Source organism: Juglans microcarpa x Juglans regia, chromosome 5D (genome assembly GCF_004785595.1).
Source record: "Juglans microcarpa x Juglans regia isolate MS1-56 chromosome 5D, Jm3101_v1.0, whole genome shotgun sequence".
Lineage (NCBI taxonomy): Eukaryota > Viridiplantae > Streptophyta > Magnoliopsida > Fagales > Juglandaceae > Juglans > Juglans microcarpa x Juglans regia.
The window spans coordinates 15,578,509-15,603,144 of record NC_054602.1 but is presented as its reverse complement, the minus strand read 5'-3'; the positions used below and the strand labels follow the sequence as shown (position 1 = coordinate 15,603,144).

The 24,636-nt window shown below is 36.5% G+C and overlaps 1 protein-coding gene across 1 annotated transcript; it reads left to right on the top strand.

Moving 5' to 3' along the window:
• Positions 1-20,536: 20,536 nt before the first annotated feature.
• On the top strand, positions 20,537-22,171 carry LOC121265717 (berberine bridge enzyme-like 7). Its single transcript, XM_041169404.1, has one exon. It carries the CDS (start codon positions 20,537-20,539, stop codon positions 22,169-22,171), a length of 1,635 nt encoding a protein of 544 aa, XP_041025338.1.
• The last annotated feature ends 2,465 nt before the right edge of the window (positions 22,172-24,636 follow it).

Here is a 24,636-nt window from a genome sequence, read left to right as displayed (position 1 = left end):
CCCATTTTGGTCCAAATTATCCGTAAAACATTTTCCCAAAAAATGATTTACCCAAAAATCAACTCGCACTATTTTCCCAGAAAATAGTGCATTAATCCCAAATGCACCATGCATTATTTCCATATGCACCATGGTCTCCCCTATGGACCATCCGTACGTCCTGGCTTCGCAGCGGTGCTCAGCTCCGCGCCCAGCGCGTACGTGGCCAAGCACTCACACTACGCAACGAGCGATGCCCAGTTCCGCGCCCAGCGCGTACGTGGCCAGACATCCTCTAGTCCCCGCCAGCAGAAGGACCACGGAGTCGGCACGAGACCATCTCGTCCGATCCCATTGTCGCCCGGCGACAATCCAGGGGACGTTACTCAGTATATTCCGCTCCCGAGTAACCAGAGGAGCTCCACCGAGTTAATGCCCCATCTCGGCTTGGGGTCGTGATACACACGCACCAAAAATATCATCTCATAAAATCATAACTTTTCAAATCACATGAACATGAATGCAATACACGAAAACCCAGTTTTCTTTTACAAACATGATCATGCATGAAATAATGAAATGCACATGTACCAACACAATATCCAAACCAACAAATCCAACCAACCCATCAACAACAAATATCCAATTCAACCAAATCAACCAAACAACTCCAATCACAAATCCATCCGACCCCCGAACTCCTCGGACTCAGTCCGGGATGCCAAAAACACAGTGAAATGGGTTAGTGCAAAAATACATTTAAATTACGAAAGTTCTTTAGAGAAATACTTACAGTGCAATATAATAATTTCCGGAGGATCACGAAGCTGCAAGTGGTGATGTCTGAGCAACACCACAGTGTAAAATACACTGTGGCCGTGGGTCACAGATACCCACTTTTCAACGAGGACAAACGAAGACCCAAAAATGGTAGGGTAGGGCCTAGAGAGGTCGGTGAAGCTAGTGGTGGTGGTGGTTTGCCGTGGGTGGCGGCGCAAGGGGTGGTTTTAGGCCAAAAATGTGCAAATCGGAGATGGACTTGGTGGGGCTTCACCGGTGACGGATCGGAGCTGGGGTTGGGTCCAATGGGTTGCCAAGAGGCCGAGTATGATGTGGTAGAAAGATGGTGGCCGGAGGTGGCGCGACGGCGGCGCAGTGGTGCATGGAACGCCGCGGCTTCAATGGGTTCGTGGTGGTTAACGGCGGCGATGGAGGAGCTGGAAATGGAGGGGGGTGATCGCCGGCGGCAGGGGGAGCGGAGGAGCCGGGCGGTGTCGACCACCGCCGGCGCACGGCGGCGGGCTGGGTAAGAAACCAACGCACGGCGAGAGAGAGAGAGAGAGAGAGAGAGAGAGAAGAACTCGCGCACCGGGGAGGAAACCGGGAAGAAGAAAAAAAAAAGAAAAGAAAAGAAGAAAAGAAAAAGAAAAGGAAAAGAAAAAATAGAGGGAAAAGAAATGAGGTCCAATCCTCATAACTTGGGTCACAAAAATGATCCAACGGAAACGATTTCAAAACCTCAAGTTAAATAAAATAATTTAAACGTAATGGTAAAGTCAAATTGAAATAATTAAATCCCACAGTAATTAAATAAATATTAAAAGCAATTTAAATGCATAACAATAAATAAATATTAAGAAAGCACATAAAAAATAATTTTCACCAAATAAAAATCATGGAAATAAACTCATTCAAAATCCAACCAATTTTAAAATACGAGAATAAAATTTAAATAAATAAAAATAATCCTTTAGTAAAAATACACTAAAATGCGGGGTGTTACATGATATGGATTTGAAAAATTGTGATAATAATATTTCAAATTAAGTAATAACAAATAAAAGTAAAGCTTTAAGAATTATAATAATTAAAATTATTGTATAACCATTGAAATTTAAGAATGATAATTAAATATTTATAATAATATTTGAAATTAAGTAATAACAAATAAAACTAACTCTTTAAGAATTATAATATTTAAAATTATATTAAACTTCTTTTACAATTTAAGTATAACAATTAAAATTATATTTTAAGAATGATAATAATTAAAATTATAGTATAACCTTTAAAATACTCTTCAATAAAAAAGTCTTGAAACTACTAAATAAGTAGAGTTTGAATATGTAAATATACTTATTTATTATAAACTAAAGAGAAAGGAAATAAGGATCAAATAGATTCTTATATAAAAATTATATACTTATTGTCTATATAAGTAAATAACTCACTAAATTAAGTATAACAATTAAGATTATAATTGTAGAATGATAATAATTAAAATTATATAATAACCTTTAAAATTATATATAGCAATTATAATCTCTAAATTTTAGTCTAATTGCTTGACTGTCATAGTCTCTTCGGCCTTGAGAGGAGAGTCGAGGTCGGACAGTTTGTGACGGTTAAGTAATTAGACCAAAATTTAAACATTTCTTCAAGATCATTCTCCCTCGTTGTGTACAAGACACGAAACAGGGGGTCACATAATCTTCTATCCCTCTTTAGTTTAACAATATGGAGATATTGTTGTATAATTATACTGCTAGATGCGTGTGACATTGCATAAATACCCTTAGACCCGTTTGGGAATCAGTGTACATTTATGTGTCCACTGATTCCTGAATTGTCCAGTGTGGACAGTTTGAGATTATATTATCTGTATTGCACATTTTTGCTACTCGCTACTTTCCATGTTTAATATGAAGTTTCGGTGTCTTCTTCTATTGTTCTTCGGGTATACTGTTCGTAGGGTCACAATCCCGATATTTGAACATGTATGCTTGGAGAATTATGGGGAGGTGCTGCCCAAATTTCTACTAACGTAGAAATTAGTAGAGTGACGTGATTTGTGCAATATGGAGAACATAATCTCGAATGGGATAGGACCAACTACCTTATCAAAAAAGTAATGAGAATTGGAGCATGACATGCATGTGAATTTTCAATGTACGTGTTATTAATATATAGATGTTTTTAGAAATGGACAAAAATTAGATGCGTCTGGACGATAGACTTGGAAAGGATTATGTACCCTATGCATGTGGAGTAAGAACTTTCATTGATTTTGCACGGGCTTCTGCTGATAGTCGTGGTTACATTAAGTGTCCATGTCGAGGGTGTAAAAATTTGTGTGCCGATAGGATTGGATGAAGTAGAGCGTCATATATTTGTGAACGGTATGGATCTGGGGTATACGCGATGGGTATTGTATGGTGAGCCGTATGAAGGGTCAGCAGATATATTGGTCGATTATCACAATTATTTGCGGCACATGGATGATGATTATGAGCATGATGAGATGGAGGAGATGTTGGGTGACATTGGAGCTGGGATGTTTATGGATGAGGTTAACGACAATGCCTCAACTGGTGGATCAAGGACTGATTGTGAAAATTTTCCTTCACTGTGGGAAGATGCAAAGCGCGAGCTTTACCCAGGTTGTACAAAACATTCCAAAATATCGTTTATTGTGCGGTTGCTTCACATTAAATCATTGTGTGGGATGTCAACGAAAGTAATAAACATGGTATTGGACTTATTTAACGAGGTGCTTCCCGAAGGGTCTGCATTGCCTAAGAACTTTTATGAAGCGAAGCAGTTGAGAAAGGGATTAGGATTTGAGTACAAGTCCATACATGCATGCAAGAATGATTGTGTATTGTTCTGGAAGGAGAACGAGGAGAAACAAGCATGTCCTGTATGTGGAGAGTCGAGGTGGAAAGGTAAGAAAAATGTCCCGGTTAAGGTGTTGCGGTATTTTCCCTTGAAACCTAGGTTGCAAAGACTATATATGTGTAAGAAAATAGCTCATGATATGAGGTGGCACGAGGAGAAAAGAGTTAAGAATGATGGGTATATGAGGCATCCAGCTGATTCACTTGCGTGGCAGTCTTTTGATAATCAATATCCAGAGTTCGGGTTAGAAGCTCGGAACGTGCGCCTGGGACTCACAACCGATGGATTCAACCCTTTTGGGAATATGAGTACAAGTTATAGCACTTGGCCCGTGGTATTGATTCCGTACAATCTTCCACCATGGAGGTGCATGAAGGCGCCAAACTTTTTGTTAACTTTACTCATCCTTGGCCCTAGATCACCTGGGAATGATATTGACGTATTCATGCAGCCGTTGATTAAAGAGCTGACAGAGTTATGGGAAACAGGGGTTAGAACTTATGATGCATCTAAGTCGACATCTTTTCAGATGCATGCTGCGGTAATGTGGACCGTAAATGATTTTCCGGCGTATGGGAATCTTTCCGGCTAGAGTACAAAAGGGAAGTTAGCGTGTCCGACGTGTAATAAAGAAACTGCTAGTGAGTGGCTAAAATTTTCTCAGAAGTTGTGTTTCATGGGTCATCGACGTTATTTACCAGCAAATCATGCATGGAGAAGAGAATGTGCCAAGTTTGATGGGAGAGTAGAGGATAGGATTGCACCAAAAGAGTTATCTGGAGAAGAGATAGTGGAACAACTGAAACATGTTAGAGCGAACAATTTTGGCAAAGGTCGGGGAAAGAACAAGAGAAAACGAGCCGTACCAGAATTGAATTGGACAAAGCGTAGTATTTTTTTTACTTGCCGTATTGGTCGTCATGCAAGTTGTGACATAGTTTGGATGTAATGCACATAGAGAAGAATATTTGTGATAATATACTGGGTACATTGATGAGTATTAACAAAAAGACGAAAGAAACGATCAAGACGAGGAAAAATCTTGAGAGAATGAGAATTAAACATAATCTGTATTTACGGGTGGAAGGCAACAGGATGGTCATGCCGCATGCATGTTTTACGATGACGAGGGAGGAGAGGATGGATTTCTGCAAATGGTTGCAAGGTGTGAAGTTGCCAGATGGTTATGCTTCAAATATTGGTAGATGCGTGAGTCCTGATGATTGGAAAATCAATGGATTGAAAAGTCATGATTGTCACGTATTTTTGCAGAAGTTATTACCTGTGGGAATTCGTGGGAAGCTTACATCTAATGTACGTGTGGCCATATCTGAACTATGTATGTTTTTCAAGGATTTGTGCGCTCGGGTAGCAAATCGAGATGTGTTGTCGAAATTGGAAGAAGACATTGCTACTATACTATGTAAATTCGAGCAGATCTTTCCACCATCATTTTTTGATGTCATGGTCCATTTAGCAATACATTTACCGCGAGAGGTACTTCTGGGTAGACCGGTGCAGTTCCATTGGATGTATCCAGTTGAAAGATATTTGGGTCGATTGAAGCGCACTGTTGGGAATAAAGCCAAAGCTGAGGGTTCAATAGCAGAGGCCTATATACACGATGAATGGTTAACATTTTGCTCTCTATATTTTCGTGGTGTTGAGATACGATTTAATCGTCAAGAGCGAAATGCTGATCTTGCTACTCCGCCTCCTCGTGAGCTATCAGTGTTTTCCCAGAATGTACGACCCTTGGGTGCACAAACAGGTTACGATTTAATTGATGGAGAGTTGGGTAAAGTTCGGTGGTATGTGCTAAATAACTGCCGAGAGATTGATGATTATCTTAGGTATGTCATTTCATTTCTTTGAATAATTATAGTTTTCTTTAAATTAATTAGAATTGTTGTGCTCAAAATATACTTCTTTTGCAACATGTTATAACAGTGACCGCATGGACAAACTTAGGAAGGAAGGCGTAGAAAAATTAGAGGCAAGACACGAGGATGAATTTCCCGGATGGTTTGAAGAACGTGTATGAACTAAAATTATATATATGTTATATTGTGAAATTTTTAACTCTGGATAATGAAATAATAAATATATACTATTTCAATTTATAGATTTTGGAACAACGTGCTCGTGATCTCGAATCAATTTCTTCTGAGTTGTATGCATTGGCCCGTGGTCCCTCAAATAGAGCACTTCAATATACTGTATGCACGGTTCGAGGTTATAGATTACATACTTTGGACCGTGAACGTAATAGAAAGACTCAAAATTGTGGTGTGTTGGTCGAGGGGAGTCATGGAACAGATGATATTGACTATTATGGTGTCATACGTGATATTATCGGATTGAAATATCTGGGTGGGTCTGTAACATATGTCTTTAAATGTGATTGGTGGGATCTAGGCGGTGGTTGGGTTTCGATACATAGGGATAATCACTTTACGAGTGTCAATACTGCATCTAAATGGTACGAAGATGATCCATTCGTATTGGCTTGTCAAGCTACCCAAGTCTATTACTTGATTGATCCAATGAAAAGTGCTGATGAAGATAGAGGGGAGATAACTTGGCGAGTCGTACAAAAATTTGTTCCTCGAAATATATATGAAGCAGGAACGGGGCAGATTACGAGAATAGTGGAGATGAAGATGACACTCCGATTGTTGAGGCATACCAGGAAGATGGAGAGGGTATTAACTTGTTTGTTGACCTCGGTGCACTCGAGTTGCTCCCCTTGTGTAGAGATGATGTCCCACCCGTACATCTCGACCCGTCTATATTAAATGATCATTTAATTCAAGTCAGTGAGGAGGAAGAAGAAGAAGACGAGTCAGAAGATGAAGACGAATCAAAATCCGGGCAGGAGGTGGATAAAGATGATGAAGAAGAGGTGCATGATGATGATGAAGATGTTATTGATGGAGATTCTAAAACAAGTATGAAAAATTCATCTGAAGAATAAAAGTACTAAATATTTTATTCATATAGGTGACTATAAAATATCTTGAATTTTCATAATTTCTTCTAATTAATTTTCTTTGATATAATTAATTATTTTCAAGAATGCCGCCAAAACGACAACGAAGAAATGTGCCTCCGCCAAGTCCAAGTCCTGAACCCATTGAGGACTTCCCACTCGAGGAATCCGTTCTTGAAGATCAAGCTAACACAGAAGAGAACAACAGCCAGTCGACACCTACCAGTAAGGAAATATTGTCGTTGATAATTATATATATAGTTAATACTTTTTTCTCAATAACTATATAATTATAATTATAGTATATCTATTATCATGTAGTTGATGCATCTGCACGTCGCGGTCGTGGCTATACACGTGGAATCTCTCTTGAAAAAAATAAAAGGCATGGTAAACTGAAGATCACAATTCCTGATAATTCCACTGGAGGAGTGGATGATAGTGCAGCAGCGCTTTCCTCCTATATTGGCACAATAGTTCGAGCTTATGCTCCATTTTATGTGCGCTCATGGCGAGATGTTCCGAATGAGATTAAGGAGCACATTCGAAGTCGTGTGCTGGTGAGTTTACTTTTCAGTACATTTTTTTCACCTAGATTAATATATTATATTTTTTACCTGATTCCCTTATTAGGATGAATTCGACCTCGACTTTGGCCGTAGCGAGGATTTGAGAACCGTGAATGAGTTGATGGCTACACTATTCCGACGTCACAAAGGACGATGTCATGACCACTTCAAGAAGTTTGAGACGTTGGAAGAGGTTACGCAGTCTCCTTTTCAGCAGATGAAGTTAGATGATTGGAGAAAGTGTTGTGATCTTTTCGCATCTCCAGATTATCAGGTATTTTACATTTTTATCTTTTAATTATTTACATTCATATTCGTTCTATATATTATATGTATACATATTACAATTAACATTTTTAATATATTTTGTAGCACTTGAGTTCTACAAATGCACAGAATAGATCCGTTCTGACTGTCCACCATCGTTCCGGTTTAAGGTCATTCCACCGTCTTGCTGAAAAAATGGTAATTAAAAAATTATAGAATTCATTTATTTTCCTGATATTATTTCTGATAAGTACTAATATTATCTTTTTAAAATTGCTAATATTCTCGCTTTGTTAGAAACGTGATGATCCTGAAAACTTTTCCCTCATTCATGTCTATGCTGCTGCTCACACTAATGAGCATAGTGAGTGGATGGATCCTGTCGCTGCAGATAATTATGTAAGCAGTGTTAATTTTGTTAAATAAATTATTTATATAATATTTTAATAGTTTATTTCTTATTTCTATTTCTTTTAATACGTTACTAATTATTTATGATCATTACCTTTTAAATTGCAGAGCAAAATGTTGGAGATGCAGTCGGCTTCTGAGGAATCATCTCCTAGTGACATAGACATATTCACGCAAGTGCTCAGGCCGCAGTCTAGTATGGCAAGAGGTTTGGGACGATCTATCAAGCATAAATGTTCATCCTCCTCAACCTCATCGGCTTCACAAATTAATAATCTTACGACAGATTTAGAAGCTGCACGGTGTGAGAATGAGTATATGAGGTCGAGACAACAAGAGTTAGAGTCTCTCTTAGAACGACAGTCTCATTTAGAGACGCGTTTGCAGGACCAACAGAGAGACCAGGAGGAAAGAATACGCAATGAAGTGCAAGAGCAAGTGCAACGGGAGATGATGGTGCAAATGGAACGTGTTATGTCGTTGCAACAGAATCCCCGTGGGCGAGGGAAAAAGAAGAAATAAATTTTATCAATATTTCTGACTAGTTTTAATATCTAATTTTGTACTTTTATAAGACATTGTTACTTGTTAATTGGGTATATAATATGATACAATTGGTATTATGTTTTTAAATTTTTTTGAAATTAGTATTTCTGATCTGTACGTTCGAATGTAAATAAAAATCGTTCGAACGTTGGTTCACACTGTAACAAACGTTCGAACGTAAATACAATTGAATCGTTCGAACGTTAAACTATACGTTCGAACGTACTCACGCTAAAACGAACAAACCGTTCGAACGGTAAAGCGACTAACATTCGAACAAAGAACTTGCATTCGGAGCTCCTTCGTTTACATTCGAAATAAAGTCCGAACATTAAACGCGCTACGTTTGAACATTTACGTTTACGTTTGAACAAATATTCGAACGTTTAATGTAATTAACGTTCGGACGTATTAACATTCGAACGTAAATTTTATACGTTCGAACACGATATCCAATGAACGTCAACTTCTCTCATTCGAACGCCAATCGGTCGGGTATAACGTCCGAACGTTTGATTTTACGTCCGAACGTGATTTTCTGTGACAGTTCATAACCGTCACAAAAAAAGGAACGTTCGAACGTTGTAACGAACGGAACACTTCCAACTGTCACTAAAAATATTTTTTGTGACGGTTGAATAGTAAACCGTCACCAAATGTTTTCTGTGACGCACTTTAGGTGACGGTCATGGTGACGGTTTCAAACCGTCACCAAATATGTTTAGTGACGATTTGCCATTTTTTTGTGACAGTTTTCTCTGTCACAAAACACACATTCTGTTATAGTGATGGCAGGTACGTTCAATTAATCCTACACCTTTATTTAGGTTTGGTTGTCATGACCATTTGAAACGAGGTAATAAAACTCTAAGCCACATTAAATATTCCAATATTCCAACAGAACTAAGCATTTAATTAGAATAAGTTGAGATCATTATAACGGCTAAGGAAAAATCTATTCAATATATATATATATATATATATGTATGTATATGTATATTTATATGTATATATAAACTGATAACTAATAGAATAAATACAAGTATATGTAAGTGTGCACCATGCATGTGTGTGTATATATTGAATAATTGTCCATGTATAAAATGAACATATATACGTTGATAACATTAAAAAATTAGAAATTTTAATGTCAAAAGATAATATTAAAAAAATCATAAACTTGAGTTGAAGCACAAAAAAATTAAGGAAAAGGAAGATAAAGGGCAGAGAAATTATAAAAAAAAAAAATTAAAAAAGAGAATGATAAGACATATTTAAAGTTACAAAAACAACTAAAATTATATTAATACATTTTGGAATTAATTAAATACCATCTAAGTTAATTTAAAATTTACAAAAAAACCATCAAACTAAAGAAGATTATAAAACTAGCATTAAAATAGCCTGGAATGAAATAGGACCTCAAACACCATTTCCAGCCTTAATGATTGAAACGAGCTGGAATTTAGAACAAAACGAAATGAGCATGCAGGTATAGTATACTAGATATTACATCGGAACGAAAAATTCCAACCGAAATGGCTGGAGTGGAACTGATTTGAAAACTATGATTAGTACTATATATTAGGGGTAGGTAGTGGGGCTCTGCACCCCGCCACCCTAATAAATTAATACATATATATTTATACACATTTATAAATATTTTTATTATTTTTATTATATGTAAATATAGTAATATTGTGATACTCCGTATTTTAGTGTATTTTTTTAATTGAAGAATTATTTTTAATTAATTTAAATATTGGTTTGTTTTAAATTTATCAGATTTCTCGTTGGATTTATTTTGTAATTTTTAAGTTGCGAGATTTACTTTGATGTGCTTTCTTGGTATTAATTATTATTTTGCATTTAAATTACTTTTTACTTTAAATTAGTTTAATGTTGGACTTTAAAATTATTGTATTGTTAAATTTGTATTATTATTTTATTTTAACTAGTCACTACATTTAAATTATTTTATTCAATTTACTATTTTGAAATTCTTTTTGTTAGATCATTTTTGTGACCCAAATTGTAAGGATTTGACCTCATTTCTTTTCCTCATTCTTTCTTTTTCCCACTTTTTCTTTTCCTTCTTCTCTTTCTTTTTCTCCTCAATTTTCCTCTGCATCTTTCCTCCCGCGCACGACACACCTTCCCCTCTCTCCCGTTTGTTTTTTTCGTATGCCCTAGCGCCGTCGTGCGCCGTCTGTGTCTATCACCGCCCCTCCCATTCTCTTCCCCTCCGGCCGGCGACGTCACCCCTCCATTTTTAGCTCCTCCCTCGTCACCGTCAGCCTCCACGCGCAAATCCAAGCTGCAGCACTCTTGAGCTCGTGCGCCGCAATCGCGCCACCATTGACTACCATCATCTTTCCACCACAGCACCATTGGCCTCCCAGCTACCTAACCCACCCAAACATAGCCCCGATCCGCCACCTTTGAGGCTCCTCTAACTCATTTTTCAATTTGAGCTTTTTGGACTTCAACCGCCGCCCATGCCGCCGCCCACGGCCAACTGCCACTACCATTAGCTTCACCAACATCCCTAAGCCCTTCCCTAGTAATCTCAAGTCTTCGTTTGTCCCTGTTCAAAAGTTGGGTTTTTGAGACCCACAAATTTTGTCCATTTTTTCACTGTTACATTATTGTGTCTCCACTTCTAGCACCTTCGTGATCCTTCGAAAATTATATTATAGTGTTGTAAGTATTTTTACAAAGAACTTTTGAGATTTAAATGTATTTTTACACTAACTCATATTTAATGTGAATTGGTTGGTTGTGCCGAACTGAGTCCGAGGAGTAAGGGGGTCGGTTGGATTGGATGATGGAGTTGTTTGTGTGATCGATTTATGCTATGAGATTTATTGGCTGTTTCGAGTTTAAATATTGGTGTTTTTAGTTTGACGTTGGTTATGGTGGATATTGATGATTTTAGAAAGTAACGATATATTTTGAGATTATGAGGGTTTTATATTTTGAGGAATTAAAATAGGTTATTTTAGAAACTTAAACTTAAATATCGAAATACGTGATTGATTGGAAATTTACGAAAATTACATGATTATTTTTATAGGTGACGATTTATAGTCGACTCAATATTTTTGAGGAAAATTTTGAAAAGCTAAGAAGTCCAGGTAAACAAGGTTCCTATGCTAGAATTTGCATAAAAATAAATAAAATAGGTTGAGGTTGATTAGTTGGAAAAATATGCATGTTTGTTATGAAAAGAAATTTGAAACGACCTCAATTATTTGTTATGCATGACTTATGAAATTCTGTATAAGAATAAAGTACTTTTTGTCATAATTGGTGTAGACATGAGTAAAGTTTTGGCATTCTGTTTATGAACTATGTAAAAGAGAGCGAATATAAAAAATTGTGCATAAATCATATTTTGTGATCTGATTATGTTCTATTTTTTTCTGAAAATGTTGTACTCTGGTTTAATATGATGCAATTTCTGAACCCTCTGGCATGAAATTCTGTTTATGTTCTGTTCTGACCTTACTACAGGTGTAAAACTATGGCTTCTGTTTGGGTTGGTACCAAAGTGCACCCACTTTGGAAACAAAGTGGTTTTCTGCATGGTTTTTCCTATGTGCACACTCGGGGCTCCGAGAATGATCAGAGGAAGATTCACATTCTGCTTTTGCTCGGTTGGCCGCCGGGGTTTGTACAACCCTACCACAGGGGTTAAACATGGAATTCTGTTTTGATTTGATATTTCAGTTATGCTATGCCAAGGAAATTTTGAATAAGAATATTTTTGAACTTTCGTTCTGATATTTTTTATACATGTTTTGACTCTGCATTCTAAAAATCAAAAGTGTTTTGTTTTGCATTCTGAAATTTGTAAATGCTCATGTTTGCATACTAGTATATGTTCTCTGATTACTGAGTTGTTGATAACTCACCCCCTTTATCTTCACAATATTTTTAGATAATTTTGGATTTTTCAGCTGAGGATTAAGACTATTAAGCATTGGGTGAGATGAGTTAAGAATAGTGGATAAGAATAGAAAGTTTTCGATGAGTATTGGTGATTTTTTGTTAATTATATTGTTGAAATGTGAGTTTAAGTGACATGTAGAGAAGTTGATATTTTTGGGGTTACTGTATTAAGGATTTGATATATGAGTTTGTGTAGTTAATTAAATTTGACATGTTTACGTTTGATTTAGAGCTTTTGGAAGTATATTAGCAGTGTTCGAGTTGATTATCAGGTAATATGAGTTAACTCTCCAGACCCTCTAGAATGGGGTGTTATAAATATATATTAAGTATAATTTTTATTTAATACTTTGTGTAAATTGTAATATAGTCTATTGTAGCTTTTTTATAAGAGGCCAAGACAATATAAGTCTCACACTTAAGTAATGTGGGACTCTATATTGCCTAGGCATATGCATTACTCATGAATTTATTTGGCCTAATTAATTTGTAACACTCGGCCAAGCACGAAGCTTGTGTTCTAAAACTTTTTTTTTAGGTTAATATGTATGAAAAGTCCACTTGAGATTTAATGAGTAATTATGGAAAACGCTATGGGCCCAAAAATTTATTTTGGCAAAATATGAATTTTATTGGACTAGATAATTAGGTTTACATTTTTATAATGGACCAAGTGGAAATTTGCCTGAAACATTTATGGGACAAGTTGTATTATCTTTAGAAATTGAGTTGAGGGCCATTAGTATTTATTATTTATGGGAAGAGTTGGATAATTCTAAAAGTCGAGTCGAGATCGAGACCGATTAGTATCTATTATATACAAGATCCATAAAAAAAAATTATAAAGAAGCCAAAGAGATTTTTGAACTGTTCTAACCGACCCAACCTAGCCCATTTGTTAATTTGATACTCTATCCAAGATATGGATCAAAATATTTTCAAATGGGTAAAAAAAAAAAAAAGGAGAAAAATTGGTAAGAACCAAATTAGATCAGAATCCACACTCTCCAAAGCCTGCTTCCATGCCATGCTCATTGCACGTCTCCACCCCCGCTAGGGTTCACGACGAGGCTCACACACACATGTAACCTGCATGTTCAAAGTTTTCCAAGCTAGGGTTGCCGCAACCTATATCTTCCGTACACCTCCTCCACGTAGCTGCCGCTAGCCACTACCCAAGGCCTAGCCTACTGCACCTCCACGAGTAGCCAGCCCACGTTACCGTTGACTCATACTCCTATGCTACAACAACCCACGTTAAGCAGCTTCTCCGCACCTCCTTGCACAGCCGTAGCCAAGCTGTACCACCTTACTGATGCACCACCTTGGGATAAGCCATAGCCAAAACTCCTCCACAAAGTTGCCCTTGCACCACCAGCCCACACCCAACATCCATAGTGCAGCACAACAACCTCGAACGGAAACCCAACGGGTCGAGATATTCCCCGCACGATAGAAGCCGCCAGCCCATAGCTTAAACCTCCGCCCTACACCACCACACATACACTGTGAGACCCTCCTTGCTCACCACTACCCCCATCCTCTGTAAAACCACCGAAAGCCCCTGTTTCCCCTACACCAAAACAGAACACCCCATGCCATCCACAGCCCTTCCACATGGACATCTCAGCCACCAGCCACATCACGGTGAAGCCCAGCGACGTCGCCATCCCCTCCACATCCCCTCCACTTGCACAGGAAGTACCGCCGATCACTGCACACCACTCCAGATTTGCCATTTTTCCACTCGATAAGTCCACTGCCTCTTCTCCGTTTCTCCCTCTCACGTCTCTTTCTCTCTCTCTCTCTCTTTTCGCCGTGAGTGACTGTTCTCTCTCCCTACCCTAGTGCTCTTCTACCGCGCCCAATCACCTGATCGCTGCTCGTTGCTTTCCTCACGGTGAGCCCATCGCACGGTGAGCACTGCTACTCAACATCCATACACACCGCACGCCTTGCTGATGTAGATTTGTTTTTTTTTTCAAAACATCCAAATCAGCCCTTCTCTCCCAAGAAACGAGTCTCAGAACGCAATCCTTTCCTTATCTGTACCAGTTGTCTTACATGGCCTCTCCTTCAAAATCCCAACCTTTTCCTAGTCCTACCCCATAGATTTGTATATTTACACACTTCTAATAATATCCCAAATTTAGTAACTCTTCTCTCTCTCTCTCTCTCTCTCTCCCCTTTACAATGTGCGAGTAATAAATTGCAATGGCATCCCAAAACCCAGAAAGCCAATTCCAAGATTTATTGCCAACCATGGCCCACAAGCTTGGTGGGGATGGCCTGATGGTGATCTAAACAACAAGTATTTCCCTCTTTGACTTCTTCTTCCAATTGCTCTTCAGAGCAATAAAGGGCAAATCTATTGCAGTGGATTCTCGATGATGATGATGTTTAGCCATCTTCTGAGAAGAAAGAGGGTTGGGTCTGATTTCATTATAGTTAAGTAGAGAAAATGAAGAAGATGGAGGAGAAGAGAGAGAAGAGAGAAGCATCGGGGTGACAGAGAAGCATGGGAGGGGGGTTTGGTTTGCTTAGCGAACCGTGACATGTCTAGAACCGGGTTTGGTGTGTGGTGTGCGATATAGAACCGAAGGATGAATCGATTTTCTCTCTAAATAAGTGATCGTGGTGTAGCATTCGTAAAGCTAACATTTACATATCCAAATAATGTATTTGCCCTTAACATGAAAATCAATGACAGGATGTCAGGAAGTAATTTTATGTTGGACTAATTTTATTTTGGGCGACACCTTATGTTGCAGGTTGTGTTTTATAGTTGGTATTTAAGTTGGGCTTAGTATTATTTTTATTAGCCCAAAAACTCATATTTTTACAATAAATACTTATAAATTGAAGTATTAAATTTTACAACAAAAGTTCAGTAGCTATAAGTAAGATTTTAATTTTAATTTTAATTTTAAACACTTTAAATTTGATTTAAGTCAATCTTACTAAATGAGTTACGTTGGTTATGTTAAATTGATATAATTATTTGAGAAATAATAATTTCAGTCGTGAGTGTGCAAGCGTTGTGCAATCATTTTGAAAAATGTAAATAAATACGGAACATACATGAAAAGGAAATTAATTTTTTAATAGTAGACTCCATACTTTTTCAAAGCGAGTGCACAACGTTTGCGCACTCTACGACTGTATGTAACATTACTTTTAAATTTTGTATAAAACAAAATAAATATTAAAGCTATTTACGTAGTATGTATCTAAGTAAATGGAAAATTTTAGCAAGTATTTTTAGAAATTTAGTAATATTTAGTATTTCGTATAGCTAACGATTGATATTGCTTCGACATGTCATGTAAGAAATTTAGTAAAATTGGGGATAAGTGGGGTTCCTATGCTAGACTTTGTATAAAAAAAAATGAGCTGAAGTTGATTTTGGAAAAATATACATGTTTTGTTATGAAAATAAAAATTTGAAAACAACCTCAGTCATTTTATCTACATTACTCATGAAAACCGTTTAAGAAGAGGAAAAATATTTTCTGTCATTACTGGCATAGACATGGACTATTTTTGGCATTCTGTTTCTAAACTATGCAAATGGAGCATATATGAAAATTTGTGCATAATTATATGACGATGATCTGATAATGTTGTGTTCTGAAAATGTTATATATTCTAATATGATATGATGTAATCTCTGAAAACCTCTGGCATGACATTTGGTTTGCGTTTTGTTCTGACCTCACCACGAGCGTAAAACGGTGGCCTCTGTTCTGGTTTGTACCAACTTTTTTGTTTCCGGTACACACACTTTGGAAGCAAAGTGGTTTTCCGCGTGATCTTTCTTGTGTGCACACTCAAGGCCCCAAAAATGAATAAGGGGAGGATCTCACATTCTATTTCTACTCGGTTGGCCACCGGGGTTTGCACAACCCTACCATGGAGTTAAACATGAAATTATATTCTGATTTGATGTTTCAGTTATGTTATGCCAAAAGACTTTTGAATAAGAATATTTTTAAATTTTCGTTTTGATATTTTTGCTAACATGTTTTGATTCTACACTCTAAAGCTAAAAATGTTTTGTTCTGCATTCTAAACTCTATAAATGTTTATATTTACATACTCTATAAATGTTTATATATATATATATACTAATATATAGAGATAAGGGGTGAATTATCAATAACTTAATAAATAGATAACACATACTAGCTAAAACATATTTAAAGTTACAAAAAAAAATTAAAATTATATTAATACATTTTATATTTTAGAATTAATTAAATACCATCTAAGTTTAAAATTGACAAAAATACCATCAAAACTAAAGAAGATTATAAAACTAGCATTAAAATAGTCCAGAACACGCCAAACAGACATGGCTGAGTCGACTCAGCCCGAACCAAAAAACCTAATCTAGATATTATCATTTGTTTTAAACGGATGATATACACTTTCGAATGATGAGAGAAGGAAATTCTGTGAATGGTTCATGACAATCAAATTACCTGATAGTTATAATTCAAACATGTAAAGATGTGTTCAAACACATGATTAGAAGATAATTGATTTAAAAGTCACGACTGTCATGTATTTTTGTAGCTTCTATTGCCGGTTGGTGTGCGTGGAAAGCTTACTCGAGATATTCGTACAACTCTCACAAAATTAGGCAGATTTTTCATGGACATTTGTAGTAAAACGTTGAAAGTTGTTGCATTGTTAAAAATGGAAGCTGACATTGCAGTGATATTGTGCAAATTGGAGAGTTTGTACCTGCCTTCATTCTTTGATCTAATGGTTCATTTGGCTGTAAACCTACCTCGTGAGGCTTTAGTTGCTGGCCCAGTTCAAATGGTTCATATGGTCTAACTGTTTAAATGTAATTGGTGGGATATCTCAAATTCTAGGTTGGGAGTACATAACGATGAAAATTTTGTAAGTATCAATAAATCTCACACATGGTATGAGGACGATCATTTCGTTCTCGCTTGCCAAGCGAATCAAGTTTTTTATTTAGATGATCCGGAGTACGAGAACGCATGGTAGGTAGTGCAGAAGTTTACACTGAGAAATATATATGATTATATTCTAGAGGCTGACGAACCACATGAAAAAGTTGATAGTCCAGCAAATGAAGAATGATATCAAGAAAATGAATTAGGTATCAATTTATTTGTTGATCTAAGCCAATATGACATGGTCTCATTATGTAAAGAAAATGTTCAACACGAAGTAATTGAGGCTGAAGTGTCGAAAGAAAATGAATCAACTGAAGTTTCTAGTGAGGATGAGGGTGACTGGTCCAGCAAAACTAATAGTGAATGGATTTCAAACAAATATTTTGTAAGTATTATTCTTATAAATATTCGTAACAAGGTATTTTATCAAAATAAATATCACATTTTATGCTCAATTTAAGTAATATATATAAAATAAAATAATTTAATTAAAATATATGCTTTAATTACTGTATATATAGTTGTTGTAAGCCAGCGCCGAGGTCGAGGTACTACGAGGGGTGTCTGCATAGAGAAAGTAAGGAAAATGGATAAAATTAAAGTTGATATTCTTGATTATCACACAGGTGGCTCTAGAGATTCGGCAGCGTGGTTTGCTTCTTATGCTGGTACGCTAACTCGCACGTATGCACTGATGGCTACATCCTCCTGATCTAAAGTTCCCCAAGATGTGAAAGACCACATCAAAAATCGTTGTTTGGTAATAAGCTACATCCCAAGCAACTAAGTATATAACATGTTAATTTAATGTTACTTTGTATTTATACTAATTGTTTATAATTTTTGAAATAATGAGTTTAAACTTAATTTTGGCCGACAAGATGATCGATTTGCTATTGAGGAACTGATGTTGAATGCATTCCGGATGTACAAAGGTCGATGCCATCCACACTATAAGAAGTTCAGTACTACAACAGAGGCGCGCCAAAATCCATTCTGAGCAATGCCACCCAATAAATAGGAGAAGGTTTGTAATATGTTTGAAGATCCTGCTTATTAGGTAATTTCGCTGCTATCTTTTTTTAATAGTATATGATAGATGCATTAAACATATAAACATAATTTTTTTTAGCAACGAAGTACTGTGAACCAAGTAAATAGATCAAAATTAACGATACACCATCATACGAGTTCTCGATATTTTCATCGTTTGTCTAAAAAAAAGGTAAGTTATTCTCGTCTCCGTTAAATATTAACATATAATACACTTTTCTGATTTAAGTTCTAATATAAATTTTCCTTTTGCAAGAAGAAGAAAGTCGTGCTGATTATGATCTGACCTAATTGTATGCTAAATCACATAAAAATTGTGATGGTGTTTGGACAAGTCCCAAAGTAGAGACAAATTATGTAAGTTTAAATTTATTTAATTCCATTGTCTAATAATATTTTTGTAACTTATACTAAATTTAATATTTTTGGTTTTGTAGAAAAAGATGATATCTCTTAAGTAAACTGTTGCGGATCTGACTGATGAATCATCTCTCAAGTTCTTGGATCACGTTATGGATATTTGAGGGGGCTTAGGAAATTGCTTGAAACCATCATCAACATTATCATCATCTTTTCGAGCCAGATCGAATTATGACAAGACTAAGAAATTGGAGGAAGCAACACTTGACATAGAACGATTGAGGTCCAAGGAAAAAGAGTTACTGACCTGATTAGTTCAAGTAGCAGATTTCGAGGCGAGATTAGAAGAGAACATGCAGTAGAGGTTGGAGTTGAATAACCAAAAGGTATTTGAACAGTTCCAGTCAATGATGTCCCAAAACTCTATGGCACCACCATAATCTTAAAATTTATTTTTTCTTTAATTACCTGTATATTATGATGTTCCAAAATATTTGAACAATTAATGTTTGAATTACAATTTGTGTAATATTAGTATGATATTTTTAAGTCAATTCTAATCTAGATGATTAATACCGTTCGAATGGTAAATTACTATTTATAAATTCATTCAAACGAAAACAGACCCATTGGAGCAAAAACTAACCCATTCAAACGACAATCGAGAAATACAGTCCGTACAGACGTTCGAATAATAAAATATTTGTTTGAACAACATTAATATGCAAAACCTCATTCGAATGAATATAATTTTCAAAAATAAAATTTCTGTTCGAACAGACATAATTTATGTTCGAACACAAGTCATTTAAAAAATTTATTAGTTTGAACGCATAAAATCTGTTCAAATAGGATCAAATATGGTCATTAGTTCAAATGGATATTTTATATTGTTCGAATGTACGTGTCGGTTCAAATAGAGAAATATTCCATTCAAAGAATTTATTGAGACGAAATCAGTTCGTCTAAAAAAAAAATTCCATTCGAACGGTTTTGACTAGTTACGCCCAATTTCCTCTCTAATTAAAATGATTGTTTGAGATGAAATTTGATTTTCGTCTCTAAAAACTTTATGAGACAGTCTTTCCGAGACAAAATAGAGAAGAGATTTTATCGTCTCCAAATATAATTTGGGACGAAATTTGGAGTTTTTGAGACAAAATTTTTTGCCTCGAAAAATCCATCTCTTGTAGTGACTACTCTTTTAATTATTGCAATTATTGCCTTGATCTGATTTAAACCTTTTTAATTATTTCTTCCTTTTTAATTACTGGCCAGTTTTGAAACAGCGAAGATGATGATCATCTGGAATGTAAGTTTCCGGATTTGTTTTGATTCGAGGATATATATATAAATATATATATTGTGGTACGGACATTACGAAATGGGCGCAGTAATTATGATTGCAGACGGGGGGTTTCATTATCATTTTCAAATAGAAACCATGTAAACAATTGGGAAGAAGATCTATTTATTTGATTTCATAATTAAACTTCCAAATTTTGCGTTACTGTGATCTGATGCAGAAATTAAAGAGATGAATGAAAAACGGAAGCTCTCCTAGTCATGTTTGCCTCAGACTCCGTCTAGAAAAATAAAATCATTATTTTGTTAGAGTTTTAGGACATTAATTAATGGTCAATTACCTTGCCAAACCAAATGGCATTAATTGAAAATTGACAAGTATAGCGTTTATATCCTAGACATGATCAGTAGTACTCTCATATTGATCTTATAAAATACAGAGCAGCATTATAGAAACAAGAACTCAAAACAACAAATTAATTAGCAGAATGAAGACCTCATGCCCGCGGCCACCTTCAATCCCAATCATACTTGCATCCTGCATTTTGTTCTCAATTTCATGTGCGAATTCAAAACAAGTTGATCTACACATGTTTTTCCGATGCCTTCCAAATAATTCTTCACCATTCTACCCAGTCTCCCAGGCCATCTACACCCCCAACAATGCATCTTTTCTCTCAATTTTGAACTCTTATATAAAAAATCGTAGGTTTTTGACATCTGCAACCCCAAAACCCCTTGCTATTATAGCTGCCAAACACATTTCTCACATCCAAGCAACTGTTATTTGTGCACAACGTTATGGCTTGGAAATCAGGATTCGAAGCGGTGGGCATGACGATGAGGGTCTTTCATACGTATCAAATAATCCATTTCTAGTCCTTGACATGTTCAATTTTCGTGGTCTATACATTGATATAGCATCCGAGACTGCATGGGTTCAGGCCGGCGCTACTCTTGGCGAGCTCTATTACAAAATCGCCGAGAAAAGTAAAGTCCATGCTTTCCCTGCCGGGGTCTGTCCGGGCGTAGGCACAGGTGGACATTTTTCTGGAGGTGGATATGGAACCTTGATGCGAAAGTATGGCCTCTCTGTGGATCATATAATCGACGCGCAAATAGTCACTGTCAGTGGATTGATCCTTGATAGAAGATCCATGGGAGAGGATGTGTTTTGGGCCATTAGAGGAGGTGGTGGAGCAAGCTTTGGAGTCATTCTTTCATGGACGATAAAGTTGGTACGAGTTCCGTCCATAGTGACAGTGTTCAACGTTAAAAGGACATTGGAACAGAATGTAACAGATGTTATTTATCGTTGGCAGCAGGTTGCAGATAAACTACCAAAAGACATCTTCATAAGGGCAATGCCACAAGCAGTGAATGGAAGTCAGGAAGGCAAGAAGACGGTGCAAGTTTCTTTCATTGGACACTTTTTGGGAAAATCTGAAAGCCTTATCCCTTTGATGAATGTGAGGTTTCCCGAACTAAGATTGCAGCAAGGTGACTGCAGTGAAATGACATGGATTGAGTCAACTCTTTTTTGGGCAGATTTCCCCATCGGAACTCCCACGAGTGCTTTACTCTGGCCATCCAAGGCAGATTTCTTCTTCAAAAGCAAGTCTGATTATGTGAAGGAACCAATTCCAAAGACTGGTTTAGAATCCATATGGAAGTTATTGATTGAAATAGGGGAAAAGGGATGGATGCAATGGAATCCTTATGGAGGAAGAATGAGTGAGATTTCGGAATCAGAGACTCCATTCCCGCATAGGGCTGGAAACATATTCAAGATACAACATTTCGTGCTGTGGGTGGAAGAAGGAACAGAGACCACGAACCATTACCTAAAATTTTCAAGAACCCTGTACAAGGCGATGACACCATACGTATCAAAGTCTCCAAGGGAGGCTTTTCTCAACTATAGAGATCTTGATATCGGTATTGCCAGTTCAAGCAATAATCGTACAATCCTTAATGACAATGCACGAGTGTATGGGAGTAAGTATTTCAAGGGCAATCTGGACAGGTTGATGCGTGCGAAAACAAGCATTGATCCCTCCAATTTCTTCAGAAATGAACAAAGCATTCCGCCCAACCCTTCCAATCCTGCCTGGAGCCTTTAGGCGGTTTCCAGACCGTGGACATGAACTTGTTAGACTAAATGAACAAGTTTTGCAAAATAATACATTTTTATGGCTGGCTTAATATTAGAGACGTTATATGAAAAAAAAATAACATTTCCCTTGACATGATTGTTTTTCTCTCCCATCACCTGCACAAAATATTTTATGTGGTTAGATCGAGAACTATAAATGGAAAAGGACTCAATTATCCTGATCAATCCCTTCAAGTAATGCAAGAAATAGCCTTAGATCACAACCAAGAAGTAGAAGGAAGATCAAACTAAATTGGGTGGAAACCATTGATAAAAGCATTAATTATATCAATAAAGAAATCGATTGGGTTGGACCATGCAAACTTTTACAAGAGACTTTTCTCAGACTTATAATTCGGCTAAGATAAACATGACTTTGAAAAAGACTTGAAAAAACAGTAGGGATAAGGTTGAATTGGAAAATAAATTAAGTGGGGTTGTGAAATAGAATTGTAGGAAGCCCATGTGATCATGGACTGGCTGAAGAATTGTAGAAAATACTCTTTTATGATTTAGAGTTAAGTACCAAATTATTATACATCTTATACGTGGTTGTTAAATTCTGTCATTTCTATTCAACTTTTTATAGCTCCTATGTGATTTGTCAAATCATTACCAAGTTCGTTTCTATATATAGAAAAACTTACCTTACTTTTCACATGGCACTCTTACATACCGGCCGCCATGTGTATTCCGCTAAGTTAGATGAACGAGATTTGTAACGAATGGACTAAATTTCAAGTTTGTGGTACCGTAGGGTTTATTCCTAAACAGAATTTGCATTGGGGAAAAGCGCAAGGGTTAAGGCCAAACTTTCCTAAAAGGAATTACACAAAAAAAAAAAAAAAAAGAAAAGAAAAAAAAAAAAGAAGAAGAAGAAAAGAAAACTAACTTGCAAACTTGCTAGCCTGATACATAGATCGAAAACTATTATGGAGTAAATTTGACATACCACCGCAAAGCACAAAGGTTACATGCCAAATTTTCCTAAAAGGAATTATAAAAGAAAAACTAATTAACTTGCAAAGTAGCTAGCCTGATAACCACAAAATCAGGGATTCAAATCCCAAATACACCCTTGGGGGGGGGGGGGGGTGGGGTTACTATTTAAATTAACAATCAATCAATCTATTAATCAAATCACAATAAATAATCAACACATCAATTTTGGTAACAAAGTGGAAACTCATTTGAAAATGCCTTCAAAATCTACAATCATTCTGGGGTAGAAGTAACCGCCTAAAATTTACTATAATAATTTAGTTCGTTACAACTACTTTAGAAACGCTTACAAGACCTTTGAAGTAGCTAAATATAGCTTGCAACATCACGAGTATCCCACTCGATCTTTGCACCCTACCAACTCTGAACCACTGGTCTTTCTATAGTTTCACCATGAGCACCGACTCGATCTTTGGACCCAGGTAGCTCCAAAACTCATTCCGGCCAACGAACATGTCCACACCAATGCACTCAATAGTAATCAAACACGAGCACAATATGATGGAGGTTTGCTTATCTAGAGAGAATCGATCTTCAATGCACAATATATCTCCTTAGGATTTCCTATCAAGAATATAATGAAAACGGTAGCTTTGGCCTCTCTTGACGATCTAGAAGTTGTACATATTATTCTGTAATACCCCACCTAAAAGGCTCCTTAGGCCTTGACCTTAGTAGTCTTAATCCTAGTTAATTAGAAGTTGAGATATTCTAGAATAAGAACAATTTTGGATACTTGAGTTGGCAAAAAGGCCGTATCCTTTGGGTTTAGAAGAATTTTTAGAAGATTCTAGTGCAATATTGATTTTTGAGGAAAAAGAGAATTTGTAGAGCTTGATTGGTTAGTAATATTATTTTGGAGAAGTTTTAGTGCTTTATTAATTTTGAGGATAAGAAGCCAGGAGGCCCATAAGGGAATGACACATGGTATATTGGATGGTTGTCACATTAATGGGCTAAGCAATTTGTGTAAGTATTTGATGGAATTAGAGAAGGCTCAAAGAGTGGTTTACTAAGACCCAAAGCATTTTGGGTATAAAGGCTTAGGAGATGCAATAAGACTTTAGATCCTACTTGATGGACATAAGACTTTAGACCTCTAATGCACTAATGATGTGATAGGCTAAGGATAAGATGTTAAAAAGCTTTAGGCCCAACTTGGGAGATATAAAGTTTTAAGTCTTTCTTGGAGGGCACTACAAAATAGACCCAATGAAAAGGACATAAGGTCATTTAGCCTAACTTAGTAAGAGTGAAGTTATTAGGCCCAACTTATTAAGTATGAAGAATTAGAAAAGCAAGCCCATAAGTAATTCTATTAAGGTCTTTAGAACCTTGGGACATTTATGGGCCAATCCTTAGAAGCCCTAAAACAAGCCTCATAGGAGTGCAAGACTTGGTAGGATAGCCTTGGCAAAGTATGAGGAAGGC

What these genes read in the sequence shown, in the direction of transcription:
- LOC121265717 (XM_041169404.1), top strand. Translation starts at nt 20,537, where the DNA reads ATGAAGACCTCATGCCCGCGGCCACCTTCAATCCCAATCATACTTGCA.